Raw genomic sequence first — 10,541 nt, forward strand, 5'->3', positions numbered from 1 at the left:
TTTGCTTTAACTATATTTTCTTCACAGTTCCTTTATAGTAAGAAATTTAAAAAAGTACACAAAAAAAATAATACATATAAGTAAAAAAAAAAAAAAAACTTATTCAAAACTATGAAATATATGTAATACCCCAGATTTTAAATAAGACAGAAGTTATGTATGTAAATACTTTAGACTACGATCCATATAGCTTGATTCAAAATTTTGTTCACGATTCACGTTTGATGTTATATAAAGTTTTTGCAGTAACGCTTTTTGTTTATGAGTAATGAGTAATGTTTTCTGAAAACGATTACAAACTGTAGAACTAAAGTATACTATACAAATGGTATTGCACAACTCGATCTGCAATGGTAGTTCTTGTCTATATACAGGTCGCTGCGTAGATTGGATAGAAATGTAGTCATCAGGGTGGGCGGCTGATTGGCCCGCAGTTCAGATTGGCAATGCAGCGTAGATCTTTTATGTGCATTCACGAAGATGACGATGACTGTGAACATGGAAGTGCAAAATAGAATGTCACAATAACTTTTGCCCCCATCTTTTGTGGACAACTCTCGTCAAGCGAGAGTACATATCTAATGGTACAATATATCTGTACATGCAGTAGATTTATTCAGTGCCAATTGCTAATTCTATTATTATGAAATTTTTTACTTTTATATATATACATATACATATGCATCTTCTGTACACAACACTCATTATTAACTTAAAGTTTCAACTTAAATCTGTTTGTTATCCATAGAAAAGTTTTATCTACCTATAATAGTGCTTATCTGCCCAAGTGCTATTATTTGTCAATTAATCCAGAATTATTTTGTGCTTAAAAAAATGACCAAATGACCAGAGGTCATTGTTAATGACTGTCTCTATTAATAAGTAGACAAATCAATAGAATAGCATCATTGAAGATTCACTTAAGAGGGATATAACTTAAAATCATTTTACAAGGACTAGGTATTATTAGTACCTGCCACGACCAGCTGGGGAACGACTTCGATACCTCGATGTGCCAGTGCCTTTGTTAGTATAATAGTCAGCATTGGAATCTCCGCTATTATAGACATCTTGTGTATATCCATCTCGTGTAACATACCCACTAGCGCGATTGGTCATATAATCTTCTCCGTAGTAGTCTCTACTCCTACTTCCACCACCCTTGCCTGCATAATAACCTCCATAATCTGCGTACATGTTATTTCCTCTGTAATTGAATGCGATGGAGGCAGCAGACCCGTAACCCCTAGCAGCGCCGCCTCGGCTTCCTCTGTACTGTCCCATACCACCCCTGCCTCCACCGCGTCCTCTACCCCGTGAAATTTCTACCCTTAACTTGGCACCCATTATCTCTGTGCCGTTCATACTGCTGCAAGCGAGCTCTGCTTCGTTCATATTTACAAATTCGATAAATGCAAAACCTGGCGGGTTAAACGCCACCCAGACTTTGTTTAGCTTGCCATACTTTTCGAATTCTGTCTGGAGATCTTCCTTTTTAATGCTCTCGTTTAATCCGCCGACATAAACGCGCGTATACCCTTCTGGTGTCATTTTTTTCTACCTAAAAATTCAGAGGTACACAAAACTTCTTGTACATTTCGGGAATTCTATTAATATAAATAATAATAATATTAAACAAATATGTACGATCGCGCGTATTACGTGTTATTTATCTGATTTTTATCGATAAACGCGGTTAATGTAACAGTATAGTCGATATATCAAGATAATAAACTTTCACACAATGGATTCTTTATAAACTCGGTGAAACAAATCTCGGATCGAAGCACATCGAGTGCTTGCGCGCCAACGACTCCGAAGATTGTTATTAACTTCACAACGGTATACTCACTTCTATCTCAATTTCCCTTGTAACTTTCGTTTCTTGACTGAATTTCACGAAAAATTGAGTAGAAAAAGGATATCCAGTACGCTGTTACTATGATACAATCAATAGGCGAGAATCAACCGGGGTTCACAGTGCACAGAAACTGCATCCGATGTCTTGGCGTCTCCAACCCAGACGCCAAATGCACGTACGGTCTGCTCGAATGAATTATTCCGCTTCGCGTGTATATTACCAAGAAAATGAACGCTCCTCTGGCTCCGATCGTTCCTCTCGACAAATCGTTCGCTAACTATTTACGAATAAACCGCTTTAATACTCCGAGAACGAGAAAACCTTTTCTCATATTATATTCACGCGGAACGATTTACCCGAGCAAACCGTAGATATGTTTTTGTTAGATTTGACCGAGGACAACACAAATACAGTCGACCAAGCGATGACTAGATAACTATACTGTACCAAGTTTTTCGTATTTTTTTCCTAAATTTACTTTCCAGATGAATGATTTATTTTTATAACAATGCGAACAGCTTTAGTCGATTCTGACTGACTGTTTCATTTGGTATCGATAAAAATAATCAGAAATTATTATTGTCCAGAAAATATGTGCGACTTTAAATTTTATTAAACGAAACCCGTGCGTACAGTTAAACGATGGTTATACGTGAGAATTTTAATAAAAATATGCTCCCCGACAACTTATACTCCGTGATACAATATGAACATTACGTACTGTTAAATTGTAGATAGTAGACTAACCTTTGTATGAATCACGCGTACGCGGCGTATGTAGGTACGATACGTCGTATATGGTAGATGTGATGTAGCATTACGAAGATGGCAGTTTAAACGATATTGACAATGCCATTTCGATGATAGTAGCCTAAATGACGGAAATGTTATGTTATGGAATTACTTAATTTCATTCTATGTAAAACCGTACAAATTTATCGATATCTGCCGAAATTTTTGACACTTTCTCTGGTTTGAGTTGTCATCGAGTTTAATCAAAATGCAACGATACGACATTCTTATACAAGAAATAGAAGGCATAGATGATTATTTGGGTCCAACGTTTCGGTACGTAATTTTACATAAATATTCGTTCTTTTATCGGGTGTATTTCGTTGAAGAACGCGCTCTCGAAATGACAACCCTTCACGCAGATGCGATGTTCACCGTGCATATGCGCACTAGAAGGGTTGAAAACGGGGGTGGGTACCCCCGTAGTAAAATAAGACAAAATTTGATTAGGGTTCTATTATGTCAAGATTATCAACTAACCAAGTTGATAATCTGTTGTCAATTATGGTTCCAAAACACGAATACCTGTTGTATGAAATAGAATCTACAGATACCAATAGTATAGGCCTTGTTTTCAGGTATTATCATTATCACCCATTCACTGGGAAGAAGAGAGCTTTACAACTAAAGTTTTTAATTAATACAGATGTTATTACTTTCGCTTGTTTCTTTCTAGAGCAATTTACGATGGCCACGAGCATCAGAAATTTATGGAAAAGCTTGACGAACGTATCAAAGCTCATGACAAAGACATCGAGAGAATGTGCAATCATCATTACCAAGGTTTCATCGATTCGATCAGAGAACTTCTGCAAGTTCGTTCCCAAGCGCAACAGCTTAACGTCAGTCTACATCTTAAGAATGCTTTACAAAGAGGAAACTAAATGCTGCCCGATAAATAATATAATTCTTCTTACAGGCTGAGATATTGGAACTCGATAAACGTATCACTGCCACTGCTACCAAAGTAATAGAAAAGGGAGAGGAGCTTGTGAAAGCACGCAAAGTAGAGAGTAACATGGCTGCTGCTGTAGACAGTCTCACTATGTGTCTTCCTGTTTTAGCTGCGTATGCAAAGTTACAAAAACAATTGAAAGACAAGCGTTACTATCCAGCCTTAAAGACATTGGAGCAACTAGAACATCATGATTTACCAAAAGTAACAAATTATAGATTTTCTTCACAAATTACACAACAAATTCCACAGTGAGTAATGTGTGTATGTGAATAAGATAAAAGAATACCTCCTACTTACTTTTACAGCTGAATGTAACTAGAGAGTAATTTATTCAATTATAAAGACTGACAGATTGCAATGATTTTAGACTGCGTGAAAATATAAAGGATGCTTCCATGTCTGATTTAAGAGACTTTCTGGAAAATATTAGAAAATATTCACCAAAGATTGGCGAAGTTGCTATGAGACATGTAAGTGAAATTAAAACAAATAAAAAATTTTATGCACATATCTGAACTACATATTGGTTTGTTTGGATACTGTCAGACACAAGAACAACTGACTATTGAAGCTGAGATTATCGGTCGAAAAAAGAGGAGATCGCATACAACAAATTCTTTATCAAATGAATCCGAGGAAGAATTAAGTGCTCAAGACTTGATGGATTTTAGTCCTGTTTATCGTTGTATGCATATTTATACAGTACTTCGCGAAGGAGAAACATTTAAATCGTATTATAGACAGCAAAGAAAACAGCAAGCTAGATTAGTTTTACAGTCGCCTATTAATATGGTACACACATTATTAATTCTCACTAAGATGAATTTTTTATATTTCCAATTCAATTTTCATACTGTTTCCACAGCATGAAAGCATAAGTGGTTACCAAACATATTTACAAGGTATTGTAGGATTCTTTGTAGTAGAAGATCATATTTTAAATACCGGCAATGGTCTAGCTACACGCGCTTATTTGGATGAACTGTGGCAAATGGCACTCTCTAAAATCGTAAATGCATTACGCACTCATTCAGTAAGTATCAATAAATTCATCTACGAATATCGTATGTGACGATAACATATAAAAATTGCAATTTTTAGGCCTACTGCACTGATGCAATGCTTATCTTAAAGATAAAGAATCTTATAATGTTATTTAATACAACATTGAGAGTAAGTAGTGTATCACTCATGTCACAAATTTATTATTAAAGTAATTTATATTTTTCACTGTCCTGTTTTTGGAACAGAATTATGGCTATTCTGTAGAGCAACTTTGGGATTTATTACAAGAAATTCGAGTGCACTACAATGAAGTTCTTATGCAACATTGGGTACAAGTGTTTAGAGATATTCTAGATGAAGATAGTTTTTTGCCAATTCAGGTATGTTATTGCATTGTCCAGAGCTATGATAGATTTCCTTATACCTTGGTATATTTTAGGTTACAACGCAAGAAGAGTATGATAATATTCTGGACTTGTTTCCATACCATGACGAGGAATTACAAAAGGCAGAATTTCCAAAAAAGTTTCCCTTCTCGGATATGGTCCCGAAAGTTTATCAGCAAGTCAAAGAATTTATCTATGCTTGCTTGAAATTTTCCGAAGACTTAAATTTTACCCAAACAGAAATTGATGAAATGATCTGCAAATCAACCAACTTGTTATTAACGAGAACGTTTAGCGGTTGTTTGTCGTCATTATTTCGGAAACCATCATTGGCACTTCTACAGGTGGTTCAAATCATAATAAATACCGGTTATCTTGAGAAATCTACAAAGTATTTAGAAGAATTTGTGTCTAATATTACAGGGTAAGTTTTTAATAAGTCGTAAGAATATATTTTTTTTATGATGAGATATCATCTAACAACTTTGCAGAACGCCACACGAAGGACAGTTAAGTTGTATGGATGTTGAGTCAGCTATGTTCAGAGTTGCAAGGGACGATGCCGAAAAACAAATTTGCGACAAATTGAAAAATAAGCTTGATGAATTTTTAGAATTAGAAAACTACGATTGGAACTTGGCAGAACCCCAGGGGCACGCGTCTGGTTTTATAACCGATCTCATAGCATTTCTGCAAAGTACTTTTACGTGTTTTACTAATTTACCAGTACGCGTTCCATTTATCAATATTACGAATAAAGGGTTGAAAGGAAAAACGATACGAGTCCATTTTTCTTATAATTCGCTAATGATGTATTTTTGTAGTGTTCAAGATTTACAAAATTTTACTAATCCTTTTGAAAGTAATAAAAACTGGACTCTTATCGCATCTTCTTCTTCGACCCTCCAAATATTTCACGTAAATTCAAAGGAAGTATTTATACTTTAGGAGGAAGTTGCACAAGTTGCTTGTCAATCGGCCTGTTCTCACATAGCGAAATCCATATTGGGAATATTAATTAGTGAGGATGTAAAACAAATATCCATGGGTGCTCTTCAACAAGTCAATTTAGATACGATACAATGCGAACGTACGTGTCTTCTTTTCTTTCATTCTTAGATAAGATATACAGTATATGGTTACAAAATATTTAATGGTAACAATTGAATCGATGGGAACGCGAAATTAAAAGATGGTACCTTTTTCTCAATTGTTTAGAATTCGCCGCCTCAGAACCTGTTGTCGGTTTACCCGAAGGTACCTTACTCCAACATTTTGCACAATTAAGACAATTATTAGACTTATTTATGAGTTGGGACTGGCCTACATATTTTCATGACTACGGCCATGAATCCAGTAAATATAATCTGGTAACTCCAAACATGGCTGTACTTTTATTAGAAAAGTATGTACCATACCTTTTCCCTATTTTGCGTTATATTGTACTACTGTTATCGATATCTACATTTTTAATACGCTATACTTACAGATTAAAAGAATCCGATAAGAAAACGGTCTTCTCTGTATTAAAGAAAAGCGAGCGAGATAAGAAGAAACTTTTAGAAACTGTATTAAAACAATTGCGCCAATTAGCACAAACTGCTCAGCAGTAAATGAAGAACAAAGTCAGTATGTACATACCTCAGAAAAAAAAAAGATTGTAAATACATAATTTTTAATATATAAATATGCTAGAAGCATAATTATTTGGAAACTAATCGTTACCATAATAAAGTTACTGTAACAAAATTTTTAATGGTCAGTCGTATTTCCTTCTCTATATTGTCTTGATGCAATAATTGCTAAAAATAATAGATTCGCGCTGTGTCATGATTTTTATACGTCGGTCAATTATACTGCAATTACCTTAATCTTTTATTCGAAACTATAAACGAATATCGTGAAATATCGAATTGCAGGCAATAGAATATAATACACCGCTTAAATTCCCATTACACTTATTATTTTAATCGTTTTCCTCCTAGATTGGCATTGTTATTTTACATGTAAATGAGTTACATATCGTACAATAACTGTACAGTGAATAATGTTTGACGTATAAAGTCCCAATTCCTAAGTCTTATAGAAGTAATCGCGCGTTTCCGGAATTGAATTTATATATATTAAAAAAAACATCAAATATAATTCTTTACTCTATGTTATCCGAATTTTCATCTCGATTTAATTGATGTTTAGTGTTCATATACGAAATATAAAGTAAATACATACGTAGATAGATAATTATATTAAGAGTAATAAAATAGATTAAATACAAATCAACAATAATTCCTGTAAAGTAATACCAAAAGCATAGTATTTGATTCCTGAATCAATTTGATAAGTATTTAATAGAGGTAAAACAAATTAATAATATGCATATATAGACCAATTATGATGCATGTGGCACAATTTAATTGGTGATGTATAATGATTAGGACTAATCATCGATATTGTCAGGGTCCACATCATCGGGTAGCATGGAATACTTGTTGGAAGCTACGAAATTCTAAAACAAAGTACGATCGTTCATAATCGTTTCGCTCGAGATTTATCTTGTTATTGCTACTTACTGGAGTTTGTTCATCTTTTGCCTTTGGCATCCTACTAACATCATCTTTCTCTCGATCTCTTCGATCTCGCGCGTCTCTGGAAACACAACGCAATTGTTTTCTATATAGAACATGAAAAATTATTAAAACTGTTACCTCTCTCCACCGCGAGTATCGTTTGATCGTGCAGGACCCCTTGAGGATGGTCGTCCTCCACGATAGGAGGGTTGTGCTTTAGATTCTCCGTATTGATCTGAATTATAAAAAGAAAAAAGAAAAAACATTGTGTTGTATCATTTTTTATATAAACTTAGTTGTAATTATGTAGATTTAAATTTACCAGAATGAGCAGATTGACTTTGTGCTGCCGATCTTTCGTTTCGTCGACTTTTGTCATCGTCCGATCGCCACGTTGGCCGTCCCCTTTCTTTTTCTTCGCGGCCCTCCTATTAGATATACCAAGTACAGGTTAGATTAGTTTATGTTATTGAATAATATATTATACAATTTTTACATCGTCGACTTACTCCATTACGCCTGCCCCAAGTTCCTTCCTTAGTGGCGCGTTTCTCTGAATCTCTAAAAGGAAAATGATTGTTACATACTTTACATAAATCAGACTCGAACTTTTACGCAAATTCTTCATTTTCTGTACCCGTCCTCTTTGGATTTTGACTCTGCATAAGACTTCGCAAGACGTTCCTCTATTTCCCTTTCCCTGGCAGTGGTATCTACAGGTTTTGCAGCACCAAATATATTTGTAGCTGAAGCGGGTGCGGGTGCAGGCGCAGATGGAGCCGCAGGCTGTTGCTGTTGTTGTTCTTCCTTTGCAGCAGGCTCAATAGGTTTTGTACGAGGTTGTAGCTGTAATTTCGGCCTGGTTCTTGGTTCGGCTGTAATGTTTTAATGCTTTTTAGCACCTTTTCAGATGTTTTAACTGCTACACACACAACAAATATGACCTACGTTTATTCTCCGTAGGTGGAGGCTTTCCTTGTCTGCGGGGACCATCACGATCCCAATCAGAATCTCCATAATTACGTCGTGGACCAAAACTACTGCCTCTATCTCCTCCTTCTCTATCCCTACTACCTCTGTCGTAACGAGACCATTCTCTGTCTTTTTCTTCATCTCTGAACCCACCTCTGTCTCTAAATGTTGGTCTTCCTCTGTCGCTACTCTCACGCCACGCACCAGGTTTATTATCATAATCAGAACCTAATCGATACAAACATTAAATGACAGTGAATATGTTCATCATATACGACTCTGCATATTAACATTATATAAACATACTCTCGCGATCGTCTCTTCGATCCCTGTTATCATATCGATTCCGATATGAGTCACCTTCTGATGATAGATTTTCATCTCGCGGACCGCTCCTCCAATCGCCAAAAGTACGCTCAGGATCATCATATGTATCTCTACGATTGTCTCTGCCCATTCGACCACCACGACGATCATCATTAGTACTATTTGAAACGTCAATTCGTACTCTTCTTGTCTTCATAGGCTATAGATACAAAATAAATCCAAATTATGAGGGAGATCAATCCTGAGCAACTAGAAACTTACATGGTAGAAAATTTTTCTAATTCGAGTAAAAATACCTTGACGGAACAAACACAAATTGTACAAGTCTGATATAGAAATAAACTTACCGTATTGGATAAACATAGAGCATCGATTAAACTTTGACGATCCTCAAATTCAACATAACCAAATCCCTTCAGTTTGTTAGAATCTTTTGGTAAACGTATGTTAGAAATCTAAAGGTGTGCAATAAATCAAAGTTAGTATAGTATTTAAATATAATAGAGTATGTTAATGTGTATGCATCTTAAAAAACCCTAACCTTCATATCTGCAAAAAATTCTGTTAAATACGATTCATCCACTTCATATGGAAGATTAGACAGATATGCTACATAAGGTGGATTAGTAGGAATATCTTCATCCGCAACACGGGGGCCTCTCGCAGCCCTTGGAGCAGTCGGTAGAACCACTGGTTCTTTGCTGCTTCTCGATGAAAATCCTTCTGTCACGTAATAATAATAATTAATCACTTTCAGGTTACTTGATAACATAAATTTGAAATACGTTTTCAGTATGATTATTGCACGCATTCATAAACAATGCCCAATTTTAAACGTATCATTAGGCATCTATATGTATCTTCTTGGAACATATAAATGTATACATGTGTATATATGAATGGTCGTGGAAGAATTTCAGAATAAAATATAACAGACAATAGAAAAATGTTTAAATTTAATTTACCATGTTCTTCTTCAGTTTCATCGTACCAGCTGGATAATGGTTTTACTGGCACAGTGGGTGTTGTACCCCCATCAGCCAGGAATGACATTAAATCGACAGTTTTGCATTTGCTCTTCTTCTTTCCTTTCTTGCCTGGTAGAAAAAGATATAGACGAGAATCGTCGATTAAAAAAAAGACACTTAAATATATGCTGGTTGCAATATTGAAAGCATGCTACGTTTCGTGAAAAGTTTGGTTATGTCACGGAAAGAATAGTAAAAACGTAACGGTATCGATATTTGCAAGGTTAAAAATATCATTGTACAAATGGAGTGTTGATTGTTTAATTTTATTCCGTGGAAAAGTTTACCTGAGGACATGGTTACAGTTCGAATCTAAAGTAATGCAAATCAAATCCGCGTTCCAATGGACCACACGACCAACCTCAGGATCCATAAGGCATGAAACATGTTTTAGAAAGATGCAAGTCGGCCAACATTGTGCGTGCTACAACATCACAAAGAATGCATACATTTATCGTGCTAAGAATTTACGCAAACAAATTATGCGCACAATTTCGAGCTAATTCACCCATTGATGATTAAAAATATTTATTCATTCTTAGTATTACATAATTATTTTGAAAAATCTGCGAAGTCCTTGGTTGTTGCCGCTGATATTGTTGCCGCTGAAATAGAAAATTTACCTACGAATAAATAACGATACAA

The 10,541-nt window shown here is 35.3% G+C and overlaps 3 protein-coding genes across 4 annotated transcripts; 1 reads left to right on the forward strand and 2 right to left on the reverse strand.

The window, feature by feature from the left end:
• Positions 1–252: 252 nt before the first annotated feature.
• Positions 253–2,169, reverse strand: Rsf1 (Repressor splicing factor 1). Its single transcript, XM_076910486.1, has 3 exons — positions 1,853–2,169; positions 974–1,561; positions 253–490 (listed from the first exon to the last, which is right to left on the reverse strand). The coding sequence occupies exons 2-3, from the start codon at positions 1,549–1,551 to the stop codon at positions 463–465; spliced, it is 606 nt and encodes a 201-aa protein (XP_076766601.1). The 5' UTR covers positions 1,552–1,561; positions 1,853–2,169; the 3' UTR covers positions 253–462.
• Positions 2,170–2,554: 385 nt separating this feature from the next.
• Sec15 (exocyst complex component Sec15) lies at positions 2,555–6,753 on the forward strand. Of its 2 annotated transcripts, none has more exons than XM_076909769.1 (13): positions 2,555–2,929; positions 3,330–3,495; positions 3,573–3,859; positions 3,979–4,081; positions 4,158–4,403; positions 4,477–4,644; positions 4,713–4,784; positions 4,862–4,996; positions 5,056–5,426; positions 5,494–5,728; positions 5,951–6,092; positions 6,221–6,407; positions 6,492–6,753. In XM_076909769.1, exons 1-13 carry the CDS (start codon positions 2,862–2,864, stop codon positions 6,613–6,615), a joined length of 2,304 nt encoding a protein of 767 aa, XP_076765884.1. In that variant the 5' UTR covers positions 2,555–2,861; the 3' UTR covers positions 6,616–6,753. The 2 variants fall into 2 exon arrangements, with proteins under 2 accessions (XP_076765884.1, XP_076765883.1); XM_076909768.1 differs by lacking the exon at positions 2,555–2,929 and adding an exon at positions 3,080–3,231.
• A 475-nt stretch (positions 6,754–7,228) lies between these two features.
• Eif4b (eukaryotic translation initiation factor 4B) lies at positions 7,229–10,341 on the reverse strand. The gene is made up of 12 exons (XM_076909778.1): positions 10,184–10,341; positions 9,834–9,965; positions 9,410–9,591; positions 9,216–9,323; positions 8,848–9,067; positions 8,518–8,769; positions 8,207–8,444; positions 8,079–8,130; positions 7,892–7,997; positions 7,708–7,804; positions 7,573–7,648; positions 7,229–7,508 (listed from the first exon to the last, which is right to left on the reverse strand). Exons 1-12 carry the CDS (start codon positions 10,191–10,193, stop codon positions 7,440–7,442), a joined length of 1,542 nt encoding a protein of 513 aa, XP_076765893.1. The 5' UTR covers positions 10,194–10,341; the 3' UTR covers positions 7,229–7,439.
• Positions 10,342–10,541: the final 200 nt, after the last annotated feature.

The sequence above is a fragment of the Xylocopa sonorina genome, chromosome 2, assembly GCF_050948175.1.
Source record: "Xylocopa sonorina isolate GNS202 chromosome 2, iyXylSono1_principal, whole genome shotgun sequence".
NCBI lineage: Eukaryota > Metazoa > Arthropoda > Insecta > Hymenoptera > Apidae > Xylocopa > Xylocopa sonorina.

Excerpts from the sequence above, each read along its gene's own strand:
- Rsf1 (XM_076910486.1), bottom strand. The coding sequence starts at position 1,551 with ATGACACCAGAAGGGTATACGCGCGTTTATGTCGGCGGATTAAACGAG. Across the intron at positions 491-973 it reads TCCCCAGCTGGTCGTGGCAG|TCATCGTCATCTTCGTGAAT; the intron begins GTACTAATAATA and ends CCATGTTCACAG.
- Sec15 (XM_076909768.1), top strand. The coding sequence starts at position 3,113 with ATGTCAAGATTATCAACTAACCAAGTTGATAATCTGTTGTCAATTATG. Across the intron at positions 6,093-6,220 it reads AGATACGATACAATGCGAAC|AATTCGCCGCCTCAGAACCT; the intron begins GTACGTGTCTTC and ends TCAATTGTTTAG. Across the intron at positions 6,408-6,491 it reads GCTGTACTTTTATTAGAAAA|ATTAAAAGAATCCGATAAGA; the intron begins GTATGTACCATA and ends CTATACTTACAG.
- Eif4b (XM_076909778.1), bottom strand. Across the intron at positions 8,445-8,517 it reads TCCACCTACGGAGAATAAAC|CCGAACCAAGAACCAGGCCG; the intron begins GTAGGTCATATT and ends AAAACATTACAG. Across the intron at positions 7,805-7,891 it reads AAGTCAATCTGCTCATTCTG|ATCAATACGGAGAATCTAAA; the intron begins GTAAATTTAAAT and ends TTTATAATTCAG.